Source organism: Carya illinoinensis, chromosome 6, assembly GCF_018687715.1.
Source record: "Carya illinoinensis cultivar Pawnee chromosome 6, C.illinoinensisPawnee_v1, whole genome shotgun sequence".
NCBI lineage: Eukaryota > Viridiplantae > Streptophyta > Magnoliopsida > Fagales > Juglandaceae > Carya > Carya illinoinensis.
The window spans coordinates 8724451-8745922 of NC_056757.1; the positions used below are offsets into that span (position 1 = coordinate 8724451).

Sequence of the window (21472 nt, forward strand, 5' to 3'; positions counted from 1 at the left end):
TTTACTACAATTTTAGTGTGAGTTAGGCAATAAGCCCATTATAAGAAAAATAAAATTGATTGTGAATAGTCTTTTTATTGTAATAAATTAATTATAAAAATCTATTTTTCTTGTAGACTCCTTATGTATTTTTGAGTTAATTATAAAATTAGTACTTGAAATTTCATAATTTTGCAATTCGAAATCTTAGTTTTCAACTTTTACAAAATTAATACATAAATTTAAAAAAATTTACAATTCATTACCCCTGTTAATTTTGCTGTTAGAAAATTAATGTCCCGATTGACGCATACATCCATACGACATGTGCTAGTAATTTCTGATTGGCTAACGTGGATATGGATGCCACGTGCCAGCCAATACATATTGTTTATCGTTATTTTTCTAACGAAAATTTAACAGGCTGTTTACTTGAGAGTTTCTTACCAAGTTTTAAATAGATAAATTTAAATAAATTTTTATAAAGAAAAAATAGATTTTATCTTAAATAAAGTATAAAAAGTATTATTTTTATTAATTTAAGTCTAAATTCTAAATTCTCTTATGCTAAATCACCTTTTCCTCCTTATCATTTATCTTATATTTCTGCCATACCAAAATTCTATATAGTATTAGGGACATTACCACAAAACATTAAATCATTCTATAATCTATTTTTACTATTATTCTCTTAAATTTATTCTTTTACAAATAATTTGTATAGAACTTATTTATTTAAGACTTATACGTCATATTACCTTTCTTACAATTTAGTTATTAGTTTTGCAAAGATTAAAAAACTAAGGACTCGAGTAGTCAAACAAAGAAAATTTTGAAAACTTGGATTTCAAATAAGAGTAATGTTATTTTACAATTTGTATATCACGTATCATTCACGTGACATAATTTAATTTATAAAATTTAAATTTTAAAATATTATTTTTTAAATTAAATTATGTCACGTGAATGTTTTGCGATATAAAAATTTTAGAATAAAGTTATTCTTTAGGATAAAACTTAATCACGTAAGCTTTAATAAATTATAATGTGAATATTAAATAATTTATTTTTCTGATATTTTGGTGACATGATGAAAAAATCTAGAACGAAGATTTACACCATATATCTCAATCTAACAAATGTGTTATTGGTAAATTTTTATATTTTATTTAAATAAATACATGTTTAAACATTGGACCGATACATAAACGATGAAGTAAACCGATGATAGCAAAATATTCTTTTTTATTTTTTATTTTATTTTAATTATTTTTATACCGTTTTAAATATTTTTAGAAAATAAAAAAATATGAATTTATTAATATTCACTTTCTTAATTATTAAATAAAAATAAAAAAAATAAAAAATTTAATCAATTATTTTTATCGATTTAACTAGTATTTTTCTTAAATGTTAAATTAAAAAAATAAAAATAATAAACCACTTATTAATTTTTTTTTTTTTTGGAAATAGACTTCAATTCATTACTGAATGAAGAAAGTTACAGCTGTGACCAATAATGATGGGTGACAAGTCCCGATTACAAGCCAACTACCCATCGGTTATACGCTCCCCTGTACACAATTTTCATTGCGCCGGACTGTGTCTAAAACTTCTAAGCTCTCCAATGACGACGCCATACTGAGATGCGAGACTCTATCAAAAACAGAAGTGTTCATCTCAACTCGTCTACGAGAAAACAATACAAACCATCCTCACCCTCCAAAAGAGGAGAGGAACTACCCAACCTTCACCCTCTATAAGAGGAGAGGACTCACAACCCTCCTCCTCAAAGAGGAGAGGTACTTGCCTATTTCAAAATTATTTATTAAAACCTAACTAAAACAACCATAATAGACCAATAAAACAAACTTATGACACTATGCTCTCGCCGTACGCTCACTCGCCTGCAAATGTTCCTGACCGCACCCTCACTCACTGGTAGCCTGCACCACTCACGGGTATAGCCTGCACCACACTTTCCTGCACAAGGGTTTCTCACAACAAACCAACCCAAACAGACCACTTTCTGCATCCCGTCGCCATCACCAACCCATCATTTTGAATCAAGGTCACAATGGCTTCTCACCGTCACCGGCTTCTCACCACCAACACCATCCATTCACCACTTCGGCTAGATGAAACGGAATCAGAAACAAAACCGGAGACATGGCACAGAACTTATTTCCAGAAAAAACCATAACCGAAAAAACCTCAAACAGCTGCGTCTCCCCCGCTCCGGCCGCCACACACGAGAGTCTCCAACGCTGGGTTACGTTCGGACTCTACCCCAGAAGCTCACCTTATCCTCCCATGCACCTCGGCCTGAATCCCGAAAAACCACTCTGTTTCCCATGGATGAAACAGAGCACCTTGACCCCACATAATTACAACCAAACCTGCAAGTAAGCCAAAACACCTCTGGCAGCAAAACACCCGGACACCATCCACACCAGAGACTCTCTGTTCTCCACCACGCCCAGCTACGTAGTATAAATAGGTGGTCAAAACTCAGAAAAACACCCTTCCAGACCACACCATGCCACGGCCAAAAAACACAGACAATGCCCTCCTCCTCCACCGTGCAACCACCACTCCGCCAACCGCGAGATATAAAGGAGAAAGACTTCGGGCTCCTTGACCGGGAGGTGGAGCTTTCGACCACTGAAACTACCGCCCAAACGACGCTTGATTTAAAACAGAAAACTAAGCTATACGGTAGAAAACAGAGGAAAAAATAACAGAAATGGAATTAAGCTATACGGAAAAACAAATAAGAGATGGAGGGAGGGGAAGCCTAGGCTCCCACCTCCCTCGGACGGAAGAGAGCTGCCTTGTTTCTAGAGAGAAGGAGGAGCTTCTCTCTCTAGGGTTTTATCAGTGTTAAATAATCATAATAAACCACTTATTAATTAACGATTGTAAGTGGTAAACTTTCATGTAAATTGTAGTGAAGTTTTCTCTCAAGAAAACACAAAGACGATGTTGTACGATTTCATTTGTTATGTTTATTTGTTATGTGGCAATATTTTACCGGGACAGCACGATAGACACACGTGGACGCTTCTACAATTAACATGGAATAAACTAATGTACGCCGGCGGTTAAGGCTCTTCTACGATAAATATCCCCTCTCTCGGAATTTCCTGTAATTCTAATTTCATCCCCCAACCCTCTAGATACATGGCTTTTATAGTTCGATAAGCTGACCGGCGAGTGAATTTCAAAATGGAGGACGTCCCTCTCCCGGTCCTTTTCGAACAAGCCCGTAAGATCCATTCAACTGCGACAGAGTCCGGCGCCGATCAAGTATGTTCGTCCACGCTTTTAATTCCATTCGTTCTTTCCTCTGGGATTTTAAATTTAGGGTTTTTTTTAATTTGATTTTGTGGGGGACGGGAAATAATAAAAACAAAATAGGAGCTGGTGCGGAAAGGTTGCGAGGCTCTGAAGAAATGCGAGGACATGGTAAGCAAGCTGGGGCTTTTCTCAGCGAATGAGACAAAGGACGATATCAGCACCAACAATCTTAAATATCTCTTGGTAAGTTTTGGTTTCCGTTTTATATATATATATATATATATATTTTTTTTTTTAATTTATTCGTCGGATGAACTGGGTTTCCACCAGTGATATGTTTGGTTGCTAGGAAAGAAAAGGGGAGGAGAAGAAAGAAGAGGGAAAAATCTGTCTGCCTGCCAATAAAACTTGTAAAGAGAATAAATGTGTGTTCTTTTATGGAGGTTAGTATTAGGGCTCTGTGTGGAGAAATATGTTTTACTTAGATGTAGAATTATGCTGCTACTTCCGTCTCATGGAAAGGTTGGGTGGCTCTGTCTTCATAACGCTGAATTCAGAGGAAGAAGTATATTGCATCATTAAGGTGTTCATCTAGTAAATGTTGGCTTAATTCGAATCATGGTCGCCCTTAAGGAACCAGCGCGCGTTCCTGTACGACTAGTTGAAAATATTGCTCTGGTCTTCACTATGAATTTATCTTTCTGTCTGAAATCAAACATAAAAGCACAAAGGGCTCATGCTTATTTTAAGGATTTATTTAAGTGTGCCCTTAGCCCATAGCTATTTGAAGCATTTTGAATGGACGAGACCTTTGTTCAAGAACTTTAGATGCGATGAACTAAGGCGTCTCAGATTTTTGAGGTTTGATAATACATTCGAAGAGAGTCAGGGAGACAAGCTGAATGATAATGGATTAGAATAGCTTTGCATCTTGGTGTTTGATAGCAATCATATATCGTTTGCAATTGGATTAAGATTATAAATTTCGTTTTACAAATGTTGTAACTACCTATCAAAAAAAAAAAAATTGTAACTGTGGAGGAGGAAATTAATTTTTTTGGAGGGGTTTAGTTGGACTGTAAATAATCTTTGGATGCTTTTCATCACATTGTTCATGGTGGTTATAATTACCGCTGATAACATTGCAAACCCAATAGTGTTTAATGAATTTTGTTCCATTCTATTATTGGCAGATTTAATGAACTCTTGCCTACAGGTTCCCTTTTACTTCGCTGAGTTGGCTGAAAAGATTGCACAAAGTGATAGGATACTGAGTCTTAAGGCTTCCCATGCAAAATTAAAGGTGTGTGACCTTAATTACCTAGAGAATGGTTCGAATTTCTGTTAAGTGGAGGTTTACTGTTGATACTTATTTAAAGGGCGAGCTTTTCTAGGAATTTATTTCATTTTGTGAGGCAATGGAACTTGTACCGGAGGAGGAATTGGAAACATCTATACAAGGAGGTTCAAATTCTCTTGTTGATCGCAGGGCCCAGAAGGTAGTATTATTTTTCATTTAATACTGTTTAATCTATGAGAAACATGAATTCCAATGCTCAAACCCCTAAAGGTTCAAACCCTATGTGATTGTGCTGTTAAAACTTTTTTACTTTCTCTATCATCAAACTTGCATGCACAATTCAAGGTGGAGATTAAAATGTGAAATGCATGCTTATCTTTGTGATATAGTGCTTAATCTTCTTCCTTATAAAAGAATAAATAAATAAAGATATGGTGCTTAATCTCATTGTGCATGTATCTAGATAGCTCGATTCAAACGCCAAAGAGCTGCAGAATTGAAGTTGCTGGAAATAAAGGAGCGAAAGGAGCGACGTGGGCGTTCTAGTAAAGCAGCTGCCTTATCAACTCCTGTTGAGGCAGGAGAGGAAGATGTGCTGGATGACGATGTAGAGGAAGAACGAGAGGTTAGCTGATTGGTGATTTCAGTTGTATAGGGTTGTGTTACTTGCACTCTGTGTTTATGTTTCTTCATATCGTGAGTTTGGGGACATCCCTAGAATAAGTGGAACTAATGAAATCTTCAAGTTGATGACATTTCTTTTCCTTTATTGGCTCTGGACGTCTAGAAAGTCCCAACTAATCCCAAGGGTGCACAGGCTCAAGGAGTTTTCACAAGTGCACCTTGGGTAATTCAAGAGGAAAATTTTTTAGTCTAATGGTCCATAGAAATTATTTGTACCCAAGAGTTCAAACCTTAGATTTGGAGGGAGCATATCACCAACACCAAGGCTTTCGCCACTTGAGCAAATCCCCAGGAGTTAAATTGATGAGACTTACTTTTAGTTAACCTTTTACTAAGTCATAATCTTCCCTGCCCTGATAAAAAAAAATGGTGAAAAACTTTTTTCACCCTGAAACCTGCACTTTTCACCACAAATTACTAAAACTGACACATTGTGCCCATCAACTACCGCAGATTTGATGGAATGTTTTACATTTTATACTCTAAACGACCAAAACTAAAACATGCACTCACTAACTATTGTGAAGTGTTCAATAGCACCTCCATCAAATCTGACCATTAAGATGGCGAAAAGTAGGCGTGTTTTTTAGGGAAGGAAATGTGTAGCTGCCAGATGGAAAATGATTCCTTTGTGTTTAATGTGGTGTCTTTGGCTGGAAAGGAATGGGAGATGTTTTGAAGACAAAGCCTTTTGGAGATCTTCAGAATTTTTTCTTTTCTAAATTGTGTTTGTGGGCTAAGATTTTTTTAAGGAATGATGATAATGTACTGAATCTGTATCAGTCTTTTTTCCTTCTTTCTAGAGTTTAGTTGGTATTTCCTTTGTATACATCCTATGTACTTGGGCTGTGCCTATTCTTGGTAATAACGTTTGTTATTAATTATAAAAAATAAAAAAAAGGATAGCAAAAAGTAGGTGACATGGCATAATATTGACCACCATACCTCCTTAATGGAGGGTGCTATTGGACTGTTGAGAGCAGTTGGTGGATTTGTCAATTTTGGCTCTTTAGGGTATAAAGTGTGAAATAACTGGTAGGTAAAGGGTGAAAAGTGTCTTTAAAAAAAAAAAAAAAATCCTTTGTATTTGTTGTATCGGTTCTAATTGTTGGCAAAAAATCCCCCGCCCAATGTTCCCCTAGGGGGTGAACTACCAATAACAATTAAAACTTGTTATGTGCAGTTCCCTTCTTCCAAGCAATTTAGCTGCTAGTCCTAAAAAAAAAGGTTCTAATTGTTAGTTTAAATTCTGAATTGTTTGTGTGCTTTGTAATTCTGCCTGATTGGGTCGTGTCCCATAATTGTCACATCATGCCTTGTTGGTTATTTTTCTAGATTCTTGTGCTATCTGATGTACATATTTTATCTGAACATATTCCTGGTGCAGTCAATAAGATTGCTAGGTTTTTTTCTTGAATGATTTCATTTTTAATTTTTCGATTAAATCAAGATGGTTTAAGAAATTGCTTTTTCTCCCAGAGTACAGAAAGTCGCTGTGTTTTCTCTACCTAGCAGTTCCACAAGTAGCCTGATTTGCATGTTAAGTAATCATATGCTGGTGTATGTAGGATAGGTTTCTCATTTCTCCCTCTTGGGCAATGTTCATTGGGGGCATTCCATTATGGGCTAGGTGTTCTCTCTTGTATACACCCAGTGTCCTTGGTTAGGCCTAATGATATTAATATATTTTTACTTTTCTTTTTTTTTTTAAAAAAAAGTAATCATATGCTGTAAACATTAAAAACTTTATTGGACATATGATACAGTATGCCTGGGACATTTTGTAAATGCCAATGACGTACTTTTCTTGATTTAGGTTTCAAAGCTATTATATTTCACTGAATTGATCTTATTCTCCTTGTGCAGGCCTGGCTTACTACCATCTCTTTGGCAATTTGCAAGGTTGGTTTTTTTCTTGGATTTTTTGTCCTCAATATAATCTGCCCAGTTCAAGTTTTTGCGCTTTTTTGTTCTTATTAGTCTTTGTTTCATGTGGCAATTTTCAGGCTTTTGATCTGCTGGAAATGCTCAAGAAGGAGGAAGAGATTCTCTCTGCTATAAAGGAAAAACAATCAAAGGTATTCATGTGGTTGGTGATAGTTGGCTACTCTGCGATTACTCATAATCTAATGAGTTGTGCTTTTCATTCAAATACCGGAAATTATTTAGTGTGTTTGTTATTCATGATGCAGACGGAATTGTGGTGTGATTATATGGATATCTAGATAGATATGTATCTATCTGTTCAGAGTCTTTTTTTCCTTTCTCTTGCCATCTTTAGTATTATTATTATTATTATTTATTTATTTATTTATTATTATTATTATTATTATTATTATTATTTATTATTTATTTTTTTTGTGGGGGGAATTTTGCAGTGTAGTTGGTCAAATTAATAGATTATCAGCTTTATGCAGTTTACAGTTACGCATAGGACCCCTGTTTTGTATGTTATTTGTTGGTTTCTGTTGACATGAACTCCATGTAATTCAGGATGGTGACAAGGAGTTCTCTCAAGATGTTCTTGATGATCGCACCAAGAGAGCTGAAGCTTGGCATCGTGATGCTGCAGTTCGATCTCGGTATACCAAACCTGCAGAACCTATCACATGCGCTACATTTGCACAAGATGTTCTAGAAGGGAGAGCAAAGGTGTCACAGGCACATGACCACAAACACCAGCCAATGATATTTGGACCAGCAAGTCTTGTGGGTGGAAGCCTGACGAGTGAGAGGGAAAGGATGGCTGCTCAGGTTTTCCAACCTTCTTTTAGGTATGTTTTTGTTATGTTTTGTTTGGGAGGGAGGAATGATTGCTGTGATTTTCTCATCTCACTATTATGGAAATACTCAACCTCTGCATAGCAATGATTTTTTTTTTTTCATTTCAAAGATGTCATATTCGAATGCTAAATTAAATGTTTGGTTGTAGGTTGCCAACCATGAGCATAGAGGAAGCGGGTCTGAAAGAGATGGAGATGATGAACAAATGGCAAGAGCGGAATGCAAAAATGATGGAGGAAGCCAATTCCTCATGGTACAAGGACAATTCGAAGCAGGGGCCAAGTGAGGAGGATGATGAAGATGATGATGCTGCCCAAGATAAGGCAAGAGCTTGGGATGACTGGAAAGACGATAATCCTCGTGGTGCTGGCAATACGAAGCTAACCCCTTGTGGGTAAATGTGGCTGGCTGTCACCTGTAATGTAATTTTTGTTCACAGTTAATAACTTAATACTGTTTTACAAACATTTCTCAAATTTTGGCTGATTGCTAGTACGAGTTTTGTAGTTGTTGTGGTACTTTTTGGTCATTAGTGGATAGATTTATTGATGTATAAAAAAATCTAGATGATCATGAGAATATAAAGTTTCCAACTTCTGCAAGTTTTCGTTGTTGGATAACACCTGGTAAGCACTTCTCAAAGGTCTATATGGGTCTAACCGGATCGAAAGTATCGCTGCTGAAGATTGCACCCTGAATTTGCAATAATGAATCATTTCCTTTGGAGGACCTTAGTTGCAAAGATGTGCCAAGACACATGAATTATATAAACCATTTAGACATTTGCTTCTAGAGTTTATGTTCTTTTTGTTTAAGTCCGCTCTCCCTAAAGTTCAATTTCCCTTCATTTGAAGTTTATCCTCATTTTTGTGAAGTTCTCTCTCCTTCTTCAAGAATTGGTTCTCTCTCCTCAGCCTCCATATTGCGCCTTGCATGGTTTGTCTCTGAATACTTGATGTAAAAGTTTGAAACGAATATGTACGCGTGCATTTTTCATGTACACTTACTACTGAGTTGTACTTTGGACATGCATAGAATTATTTTCTGGGATTTTTTGGGGTTTGAGAAAATTGAGCGGTGCTTTAGACCACACCAGCATTGTTTGGTGTCTTACGCGCAACACATTCATAGATTATGAATGTGTTGATGCCATTGCAGAGCTACAAAGCACAACATTACATTTACTGTATTACTGTGAGAATAAAGAACAATGCCACCAATTAACAAGAACAACAAGAATAACAACACGAGGGCTTTGATAACAATTTCATCTAAGAGGATAATAAAAATCTTATGCTCAGACAGCATCGACGAATAAAACATGAGGTCTCCTATAAGCTAGACGTTCATGCACCCTACAGTCAATAATATTCGACTTTAAACCAAGTAACTACTGGAAAACCATCCAAAGGTAAAGGGTTTTGTTAAAAAAAAATAAAAACCCTCAAGGCCCATTGTCATCTTTTCACTATCATGAACAAACATGATTGAACCATCTTCCACGATGTGCTGCAACTTGTGGACGACTAAGATTCCATTTGGATGTTCAACTGAGTTAAGTTCTTTATGAATAATAGTGAGTTAAGATGATAGAATGAATTTTGTAAGACCCATCTAACATAAGTTTAGATGTGTTTGAATGTAAAGATGAGTTTAGATGTATTTACAAGAAGTTAAAAATATGATTGTAGATCTCGCATGTAAAGATGTGTTAAAAGTTAAAAAATGTTGTGAATCTCACATATAAAGAGGTTTTAAGTTGAGGTGAGTTTAATAATTTGGGAATTGAGTGTTGAGATGTTAGACTCAGTTTAAAATTAGACTGAATTAGTCTAAGTTCCAAACAGGCCCTAAACCTTACTTTCCAACAACCAAAATATTCATTAATTACATACACCATGAGGAATGACTCAATCTAATAAGCTGAACAAGCCGAAAAAATAGTTCCAAACAATACTACTAGCCTCCTCACATTGATTTCATAGATATCCTTCATTGCCACGCTCCTACACATGCAACTACTAGGACCAAACAAAAGCAATTAACAATAATTTACAAAGTTTTAACATATGGACACAATATGAATTGGGTCAAAAATAAAGGTTTTGTTTATATAACCGGTTCTACTGTCAAGCCGGTATGCAGAACACACCATCAACATCACTTAAATGTTAAGATTTAATTTGTAAGATTCACGTATTAAAATTTATTTTTTAAATCAAATTATACCGTATAAGTAGTTTATAATGTAGAAGTATTATAACAGCAGTACTCTTGTTTATATAAAATATCAAGTTGTTCTACCAAATTTTGGAGCTCAAAATGCTAATATATTGATGTTCTTTTAAAAGCCTTATTTCTTTAATGATATCTCATTATATGTTAACTTACTTACTATTTTCTTGTTGAACCACGTTATCCATTCTTGCGTTGAACATAAACAAGTTAAAATTTCTATTCTATATGCTATAATATATCATTTAAATTATAGAGTTTAGCTCTCACGAATCCACATTATCAACTATCCCACTATATATACTACTCTCATATAATAATCCACAATATTAAACCACATTATCCACAACCCATTTGTGTTGTTGTTATATATTGTAAACAAAGTACTAATCTTATTAAAATTTGTATACCATAATTGAATTTCAAGAGGGAGTTTGATCCTAAGAACTCATGTCAATAACTATCCCACTATGGATTATTAAACTAAATTTATAAATTAAGAATAATATAGCGAATTAGTTATTAATATTATTCAAAATAAAATTATTATGTGAAATTTTATATTTCATTATTATAATAATATTTTGTTTAAAATTAGCTGTCTTTTAGTTTTCCAAATGCTTGATTTTTTTTTCCTTAACTTATACCCTTTTATTTTCTTAGATTATATAAATAGCTTTTGGTACCTCTCTTCACTCGAGCGGTGTTTGTGAGTCTTAAAAACCCAACCATTGATTCAAAAGCTCTAGGATTATTGGATACTAATTTAGTTAAACTTTTAACCCTCAGGATTATAAAATTTCACCACACTTCTAAATTTGATATCCACGGCGGCCTACTCTATCGAGACATTGATCTGGTGGTAGATTTTTCCTTTTTGATGGATTCACTCATCTATCATTATTCAATGATTAAAAACCATTCTAATACATAGTACTAAGACATTTTAATCCAACCTATAGGTCGTCCCATCTGTAACTTGAACTCATGACGTGATCCCTGCTCTTATATCAATTATTAAAGACCCAACCATTGATCCAAAAGCTCTAAAACTATTAAATACTAATTTAATTAAGCTTTTAACCCTTATGATCATAACAGTGGGGCTTGAAGAACAAGTTATTCAAGCAAAATTTAGAGATCAAAATATCAATATTAATGAAAACTTTTAAAGTATCTATCATCATATAATGTCTCAAGACTCAATTATATTCAGTTGCATAGAGTATTTTTCATTTAATAATTTAGTTTTCTTGCGCATTGCGTAGGTTTATGACACAAGTCTATAACATATGCAATTTTTTAAATAATAGCTTTGCTTTTGTTGAGCAACACCATCCATTATTATGTCCTTAAATGTTCTTAAATTCGAAAGGTGATATCAAAAAATATAATTTGAAATTTTTAAAGGTTAAAGACACTTCCACTTTTTTCTTATATAACTATTTATAAGCTCGATCTGCTCCCATTGAGCCATGTTATCCATTCATGTATTAAATAAAACTTAAATTATAAGTTTACAGTAATTTGAAGAGAAGTGCTACTGCTACCCAAAAAAGAAAAAAAGATCTCGTAAAAGTAAACTTATAAACTGACATGGGTTCATATAATATGTTAGATCTACTTTACAATTAAAGTAGTTTTATAATCTAACGTATCACATTAATTCATGCCAGTTTGTAGGTATGTCGATAAACACTATACAACTTTAGTTCTCCTCTCTTTGTGGCTATGTCAATAAACATTATGCAACTTGAGATTTTAAAGGTATGAGAGCGGCGCTTCTTTCCCATGTAACACAATTCTTATTATTTCCTCTCTATTTAATCTATTGTAAGTAGTAATCGAAGAAATCCACATTCAGAAAATTCTACAATTAGATTATTAACAGAATATAAGTAAAACAAAATTAGAAATTAGAGATTTCCAAACAGCTAGCCAATTACAGAAGTTTAAAGTCAACCAATATTGGCAAAATTCTAGTAATGGTATAACTAAACTTGGATGCTTGGATGGATCAAAGCATTGAGGAAATGGTTTAACAAATATTTCTATTATTAGCTATTATGATCAAAGACTCAAAATAAAATCAAATAGTAATTTTAGGATTTCACTTTGTGCTCATCTAGCACCAGTCAAAATACCATATTATCCCTCTTAAAACACACAAAGTTTTCACTTTTTTTTTTTTTTAAAGAAAGATTCTATCCAATCCTCCTTAAGATATTACTCCAATTTATTGAACTAAAATTTATACACTGAAGTGCGTAAACGTCGTGTAATCGTTTTGAAAAAATGTGAAATCTACTATTAAAAAATATTTTTTTTCCATATGAGTAAGGGTGATAGTCGGCTGGTTTGGACTAGAAAAACCGACCGGACCGGACCGGACCGGAACTAGTCCCGGTCCAAATTGGAGTAGACCGAAGTCATTCGGTCCGATCCATGGTCCAGGGGTTTTTCATCCCAGACCGGACCGAATGAGAATTTATATATATATATTGATTATATAATAATTGTATATAATTAATTATATAATTTTCATCTAACCTAATTGTATCACTAACTTGCCATTAAGTAATTATTAACTAATATTATTATTTAGAATTTTATACTAATACTATTATTTAGAATTTTATACTAATACTAATATTTATACTAAATTACTAATACTAATAGAGTAATAGTCTAGACTCTAGACTTTAATATGGTATAAAAATAAAATAAATACTAATAGTCTAATATAGAGTATAGTTATATAACTTAAAATTATACTTATACTAATATAGACTATAGTTATAACTTATACAAAAAACTAAGTGGGTAGTCTATAAATAATATTACTAATAGTCTAATATATATATAAGTTTATTACTATACTATTTTACTAATAGTCTAACCTATAACTATACTATAACTATAATTATCATCTAACCTAATTATATCACTAAGACACTAACTTGCCATTAAGTAATTACTATAGTTTATACTAATTATAATAACTAAATAAACTAATCACTTAACTTTACTATATTATATAGTTATTATATAACTATACTATATTACTAATAGTATAATACTAATTAATTATATTACTAATATTATTATATAGTTATACTAATTATAATAAGTAATCACTATAAGTCTATAACTATAAGTCTATATATATTTAGTATTAAAGTATTGTTATATTCTTTAATGTATTAATTACTAATACTATTTAAGTCTTAAGAGTTATGGTATAAATTACAATATATATATAATTTTATACTAATAGTCTAATACTAATATTTATACTAAATTACTAATACTAATAATCTAGACTTTAATATAGTATAAAAATAAAATAAATATAGTCTATAGTTTAATATAGACTATAGACTATAGTTATACAACTTATACTAATAATTAATATAGTTATAACTTATACTAAATCTATTAAGAGTTAGGGTATAAATTATAATATATATATATATATATATATAATTTTATAGTATGTATTATATATTCCATAATGTATTTGTATCAATGCATAATATATAATAACACTATAATAGTATAATTATTAATACTTAGTAATTAGTATTAGTATATATTAATATATTATAAGAGTTAATATATTATAGCATAATATAATTAATATTATATATATGTATAATAGTATCCGTTTAGTTTTTTTTTTTTTCCACTCTAAAGCCCCTAAAACGGTGCCGTTTGGGTCCATTAAAGAACCAAACGGTGCTGTTTTATCACTGATTTAAGAACCCAACCCCCCCCCCCCCCAGTGCGGTCACTTTCCATTTTCCCTCTTCTCCCCTCCCCTCCCGATTTAGAAACCCTAGCCATTGCGACCCCCCCCCCCCCCCGACCCCCCTTGCCGCCTTGCCCCTTTGTCGCCGTTTATTATTCGGTACTCTCTCTCTCTCTCTAGTATACTTTTGTTTGGTATTTCTTGCATTTATGCCCAATAAGTGTAACACACTTGATGGATAGTGTTTGGATAGGTAGAAAATATGAGAGAAAATATAAAGATAATGGTCAGATTCTTGCAATATGTATGATTGTATTTTTATTAATTGTTAAAAACCCATCAAGTGGATCGGAGAAGGCCTCCAAGTTGCCTTGTGCCGCCCCTTTGTAGATAATAGGATCCATTCCAGTGATTGCCTCTGTATGCTGCCCGGTCTTCATTACTAACTGTGGATCCCTCAATGTAAAGCAATAGAGTACTCCAGAAAATCCTATGTTAGCAACAATAATTCATGTAGTTGATCTCACATTGAACATTTCTCTATTAATGTGCAAATCCTATATATAAGATTACAGAATATATAGATTCGTCTTGAAACAAGACTATCAATGATCAACATTCTAAACAAAATAGAAGTTTTCTTATTAAAAGAGGTCGAAAAACGTTCTAAACAAAAGTTCCATTAGTTATTCCAAAAATAATTATCAGTCTGCATACCCCATATATACATTTTTAATGAATATATTTGGAAACATACAATGACAAAATATCTACTTTCTATATTAACACTTATTAATTAATAAACAATTAAAATTGGCAATAAAGTAGAAATTGTTTATTTGAATCTTTACTATTGTTAATTCTTTGAAATACCAAACATGACCCTCTATCTTCATGTATCATTTCTTCTGTGAGAGATATGAAATGATCGTCTATTTCCTTCTAAATTGAGTAATGTTTTTTTTTCACCTAATTGCTAATTATGTTCAATAGAAAGAAATTAAAGAATACAATATGCATTTGAAGACATCTCTGTTTCTGTTTCTCTTTATGTTCCTGTTTCTGTTTCTCTGTTTCTGTTTCTGTTTATCTGTTTCTGTTTCTGTTTCTCTGTTTCTGTTTATCTTTTTCTGTTTCTCTGTTTCTGTTTATCTTTTTCTGTTTCTGTTTCTGTTTCTGTATATTTTTTTTTCTGTTTCTGTTTCTCTGTTTCTGTTTATCTGTTTCTGTTTCTGTATTTTTTTTTCTGTTTCTCTGTTTCTGTTTCTGTATCTGTTTCTGTTTCTGTATTTTTTTTCTGTTTCTGTTTCTCTGTTTCTGTTTCTATTTCTATTTCTATATTTTTTTTAATATCTATCTATTGGCTAATGGCTATTATCATTATGAGATAATAATTCTGTTTCTTGTTTTTCTGTAAATTTAATTTATGTCTCTTCATTTTTGTAGATGAAGTCGTCTACAAATGATGTGCAAGAGTCAACACAAGACATTCCTCCACCTCCACCTCCACCTCCACAGCCATCCAATATAAGTAATAGTTCGGTTGTTGGGTCATAACGTAGTAGACAACAGTCAATAGTTTGGGATCACTTTACAAAATACCAAAAGGTGATCCCACTAAACCTAAGGCTGCTTGCAATTATTGTGGTACTTCGTATGCATGTGATACGAAGACCAATGGTACGAAATCCACAAAGTACCACATTGAGCACCAATGTAAAAAATGTCCGTTTAAGAAGACGGATAATTCTCAGACTACTCTAGGTTGGAAGGTGGAGGGAGGAAGTAGTAGTGGGAGACTTGTGCCTATTTCATTTTCCATTGAGGCTTGCCGACAAGCCTTAGCAATGATGATTATTTTTTATAAGTTACCCTTTAGGCATGCTGAAGGGGAGGGTTTCAGGAAGTTTATGCTTGTAGTTTGCCCTAAGTGGGTAGGGATTCCATCCCGTATGATGGTTGCCAAAGACTGCTTTAGTTTATTTTTTAGAAAAAAACAAAAGTTGAAAAATGCTCTTCGAGGACAGCGAATTTCCTTGACCAGGGATACATGGACATCTGTTCAAAACCTAAGCTATATGTGTTTGATAGCACATTTTATTGATAGTGACTGAAAATTACACAAGAGAATTCTATCATTTTCTTTGGTTGAAAATCACAAGGGTGATACACTTGATAAGGGTATAGAGATGTGTTTGCATGATTGGGGGCGATCAAAGATACTTGCAATCACTCTTGATAATGCAAGTTCTAATAATGGGGCTGTTTCTTTTTTGAAAAACAAAACCAAGTATAGGAGAAACACGATTTTGGAACATAATTTCTTACATGTGCAATGTTCAACCCATATTTTGAATTTAATTGTTCGTGAATGATTGAAAGAATATGATGAGTCTATTGTGAAGATGAGGGGTGTTGTGAAATATATTAAATCCTCCCCTCAAAGGTGGGCAATATTTAAGAAATGTGTGGGTTTGGAAGATATTAAATCCAAATCCCAAATTTGCTTAGATGTACCAACTAGGTGGAATTCCACCTATCTTATGTTGGAGAGGGCTGCAAAATTTAGAAATACTTTTGAGAGATTGGAAGAAGAAGATCCGTGTTTTCTTGGTAGTATTCAAGGTGATGATGATGACAATATTGATGATGAAGATGTGGTGAATAAAAGAAAGTTGGGGAAGTTAGGGACTCCCAATACATCTGATTGGGAGAAGGTGAAGCTATTTGTGAGGTTTTTTCAATTATTTCACGATGCAACGTTACGTTCTTGAGGGGTGAATACGTAACTTGCAATATTTTTTTCCCGAAGTTGGTTGGTATTAAAGATGCTATTAACATGAAGTGTGAAGAACGAAGCCCTGTGGTGGGATTAATGACCACAAATATGTTGAAAAAGTTTGAAAAGTATTGGGACAATTTAAAAAATCAAAATATGTTGCTGTATGTTGGGGTTCTTCTTGATCCTAAGTTCAAGATGCGATATCTTGATTTTGGTTTGGGACAAATGTATACACATGATCCTACAAAAAAAATTGATTTCAGTTGGAGGGTGAGAAATGCATTTATTCGTATTTATGACGCATACATGGAAAATAAAGAAGGGAGTTTTCCTCAGCGTACAAATTCCCCATATGAAGATGTAGGTTCTTTAGTTGACAAGAATGAGAGTAGAAAGGTACAATTGATGGCACAATTTAAGCAACAGTTATAGTCAAAAGACAGTTTAGAAAGTAAGTTAGAAGTTGATAGATATCTAACTGAAAGATGTGAGAATCAAGATGATAATTTTGACATTCTAAATTGGTGGAAGGTGAATTCAATTAGATATCGTGTACTTTCAAAACTTGCACGCGATATACTTGCAATCCGGTATCTATTGTGGCCTCTGAATCTACTTTTAGCACTTCTGGTCGTGTCCTTGACCCTTTCAGAAGTAGTTTAAATCCAATGAGTGTTGACGGTCTCATATGTGTACAAAATTGGTTTCATTCTTCTTCTACTCCAATAAGCCTTAGGACTTTCATGGATGAAGTAGAGGAATTTGATAAGCAATTGGACATAGGTATGTAATGCATTTATTTTGTTATTTATTTTGTTTTATAATATATGTTGTGTAAGGCTATTTAACTTGTTTTGTTTTAAATTTTTGATTCTGTGAAGGCATCAAATTCAATGCCTACCGGCCTAAATTTCAATGCTAATTAAAGACTAAACAAGTGAGAAGATTGTTTCTATTTCTGTTATAATAGTTTCTGTTTCTGTTATAATAGGTGAGAAGATTGTAGTGCATTAATGGTTTTTTCTATTTCTATTTCTGTTATAATAGTTTCTATTTTTGTTATAATACGTGAGAAAATTGTAGTGAATTAATGGTGCTAATGTTTTTGTTTCTGTACTTTTTTTTTTCTGTTTCTCTATTTCTATTTTTTCTGTTTCTATGTTTCTGTTTATCTATTTCACTACAACTATTTCAGTATTTTGCCTTAGAGGTTCTTACCTTTTCGCTAAGGATTACTTTTCTCTATTTACATCCATAAGAACTATATTAATTGTCTAAACATTTCAATATAATGAGTTCTAAACATTTAATTTGTTATGTATATTGTATTCAATAATTTTACAACTAGAAGCTAGGGCTATAAGCTTTCTTCCAATACAAAGAGTTTGAAATAAAATGTCGTTTGGCAACTGCATGGGGCAAACATTTCTGGTTTATTGTTTAGAGTTTGAAGAAGAAATCAAATTGCATAATTTAAGTTAAAAAGAAAGAGTAACATAGGACTTCTGCTTATATATACTCCATTTTCATCTTCAAATATCAATACATAATTGTTTTGCAATCAGGGTATACCAAGTGATATTTTTTTTATCAAGTTATTGTACTAAATAACTTATCAATCAATATGCTTCTAACTCAGGGTATTTGCTATGAGAAAATTTATTTACAAGTCTAGTTTTTTACACACTCACTGCAGCTTTCCACATCAACTACACTAAAAACTTATTGGTATTTTGATTTTTTAAAGCTATCTTGGACTATATTAATATAATCAACATTATCAAGTGTATGTGGAATATCTTAACATTATGGTGCAAAGCCTTATGGCTAAATGTGTATATAAAGAAACTTCTCATAATTACTTTATTTTTTGCTTGGTTTATTGAATTTGTTCTTTACTGATTTCGAATTTGATTCAATAATTTTGTGCCTTTTTCAATGCAAAATCAATGCATGAGCATGTGCAAACTGCAGTGCATGAGCATCAGTAGCAAAAATTAAGAAGTAGCAGCTTTGTGATAGTAGCAGGGAATTAGCAACAACATGGGAAGCCTGGAGGCAGCAACTTTGTGATTATGGTTTATTATGTGTTTTGTTATTTTGTAGCAGTAGGCTGTAGTAGGGAAGGAACTTCATTTGGTTGCTAGTCTAGATGTGTTCATATATATATATATATATATATATATATATATATATATATATGTGTGTGTGTTTTGTATTGATGTAAATCTAAAAATATGAGAGGGTAAGAGCTTAAGAAAGTGACAGCTGTGTATTATTATGTAATTGTTACTTCTATTTTTTTTTTTTTTTTCTATTCAGACTTTTTATCATAGGATGATTTTGATACAAGTTATATTAGTTATTACTTATTACTTCTTAGGTATTTTACTGATTAGGGATTGTTTTTAATTTCTTTATTTCTATTTTTTTTATTACTATGATTATATTTTTATGAATGGTGGATAATCTGGTTTAAGTTGTTTGGAATGGATGGAATTAGGGAAACTGGCAATCTGGGACTTCTCCTGTTCTCCAGTGCTGCAGCTGCACTAACATGGAATGTTAGTTTGTTTGTTTTTTTTTTTTTCTTTCTTTTGGGTATGTCCATTTTCTGCAATTATTCATAACATGACTTAGTGTAACAATGTTGATAATTGGAATATTTAGTATTTTTTAAAGTGCTGCACTAAAATAATTAGATTGATAATTTTGATTATTTTTATTTTCCCATCAAGATCTTTTTTTTTTTTTTTTTATAGTATTTTTGGACTTAAAATTTGAAAAAATGTATAATGGGCTGAAAAAATTGAACATAAAATGCAGGTGTTGGGCCAAAAGCCCAGTTTGGACTAGGGCAAACCAACCAGACCGGGAGCCCCGAATTGGACCAACATTCCAACCGGACCGAATCGGTCCTTATCCATTTCGATCCGGTCCAGGGTGGAAAAATCCTAGACTAAATAAGTTCGGTCTAGTCCATAATACCCCTTCGGACCGATCGGACCAGACCGAATAAACCCCTACATATGAGTCTCATGTTTTATTCACTTTTTTTAAAGTGATTATACGACATTTGCATAATTTACGATTGCAAATATCTTTGCTAAAAAAGAAACCATATGCCATATAAATGAGTTGCTTGGCTTTGCGACAATTTAAAAAGTAAAGAAACCTCTCCTGCACAATAGAATGCACCTACAATCTTGTTTGCCATTTTCTCTGTTGTAAATATGCATTCAAGTTTCATGGCTAGAGGGTTTATGCATCCAATTAGTGGATGAGAGGTCATGGGTTTTACTCTGCATAGACACAATGTTGAGGAAATGAGACTCATATCCATTGTCCTTGTCCTTCTACTTAATCAAGTCTATTACATATTAGGTAATGCCCGTGATTCTCCGTTGTCTAGCTCCTCTCGAGAGACTCTCAAATGATTATAATCACCTCTATGTAAAGGATACCAACTAATGTTCATCCCCTCCTTACCCATTTTTTTGCCAAAGACACTGATTCTTATCATCCTTAAAGGAAAGTGCTATAAATACAAAAGAATTACACAAAAATAAACTCACAAACTGATATGACTTCATATGATCCGTTAGTTTACTTTAAAATACAGTTTTGCTAAGTACAAGCAGGATGTGCAAGCGGGATATAATCAGGTTGTACTGGAGAGAACAAAAATAAATAAAAAGTACAAAAGCATACCTCTCTCTTTCTTCTTTCGTTTCTTGTTTTCTCGTATTTCTTTTTTTTCCTTGTTTGTTTTCTCAGAAAGCCATGAGAATATATCATAAAAGTAGCTTGTCAATCTTTCCATACTCATATTTCTTAAGAGCTTCCAGTTTCTCTTCACTCACAACACTAGTAGGCCAATTCTATACACTACCTGACTCTATCTCCTCGAACCCAACATATCCCAGACTCCCCCACCCCTCTCTCTCTCCTTCCCTTTCTCTCCTTAGTCCAAACTCTGCTTTTTGCACCCCTCGATCACTCTCCTCAAAAGCTTTCTCTTTCCTAAGCTCTCTCTCCTAAAGTTAACAGCCTCTCAAAAATATGAAATGGTTAGAATTTCCTACATAACTTTTTTTTGTGGGATTGTCAAATGTAATCGTCAAGAAGCTGTCCAAATTTTCAGATTCAGCATCCTCTTGTAGTTTCTCTTCACTCACAACACTAGTAGGCCACGGAGCTTCCCAACTGAAACAGAAACACTAATCTGATCCCTTTTCTAATTGATGGAAACAAAGAAGAAGAATTGACTTTAGTTATACATGGAGTTTAGCAAAGTTTCGACAAGACCCATTATTGGAAAAGGACTGGAAAGTTTTTATTTGGTTGAGTAAATCCAAATCCAAAGCCTGCTGAACTACTACTGTGGAAGGATTTGGTGTGAAAATTACAACCAACAAAGATAGAGAGAGAGGGAACGAAATGGAGAGAGAGAGGGAGAAAAAAATAAAATAAATTTATTAAGTGGCCGGTTGCACACCATTTGCACCAGGCACTTGCAACAATCATTTTTCTTGCCTAAAGTATTTCTCATCCTTAAATCAAGAGGCATAGTTCCTACCCATATTGCCAGAAGGCAAGACTTCAAATGAAATCCATGTTCATAAACAAAAGCATGCAATAGAAAGAGACACCCGTA

The 21472-nt window shown here is 33.1% G+C and overlaps 1 protein-coding gene across 1 annotated transcript; it reads left to right on the forward strand.

Moving 5' to 3' along the window:
- The first annotated feature begins 3107 nt into the window (after window positions 1–3107).
- Window positions 3108–8649, forward strand: LOC122313954 (PP2A regulatory subunit TAP46). Its single transcript, XM_043129298.1, has 9 exons — window positions 3108–3288; window positions 3400–3522; window positions 4496–4582; window positions 4674–4778; window positions 5043–5204; window positions 7130–7165; window positions 7270–7341; window positions 7757–8037; window positions 8196–8649. The coding sequence occupies exons 1-9, from the start codon at window positions 3208–3210 to the stop codon at window positions 8443–8445; spliced, it is 1197 nt and encodes a 398-aa protein (XP_042985232.1). The 5' UTR covers window positions 3108–3207; the 3' UTR covers window positions 8446–8649.
- Window positions 8650–21472: the final 12823 nt, after the last annotated feature.

Excerpts from the sequence above, each read along its gene's own strand:
- LOC122313954 (XM_043129298.1), top strand. The coding sequence starts at position 3,208 with ATGGAGGACGTCCCTCTCCCGGTCCTTTTCGAACAAGCCCGTAAGATC. Across the intron at positions 5,205-7,129 it reads ATGTAGAGGAAGAACGAGAG|GCCTGGCTTACTACCATCTC; the intron begins GTTAGCTGATTG and ends CTCCTTGTGCAG. Across the intron at positions 7,166-7,269 it reads TCTCTTTGGCAATTTGCAAG|GCTTTTGATCTGCTGGAAAT; the intron begins GTTGGTTTTTTT and ends GGCAATTTTCAG.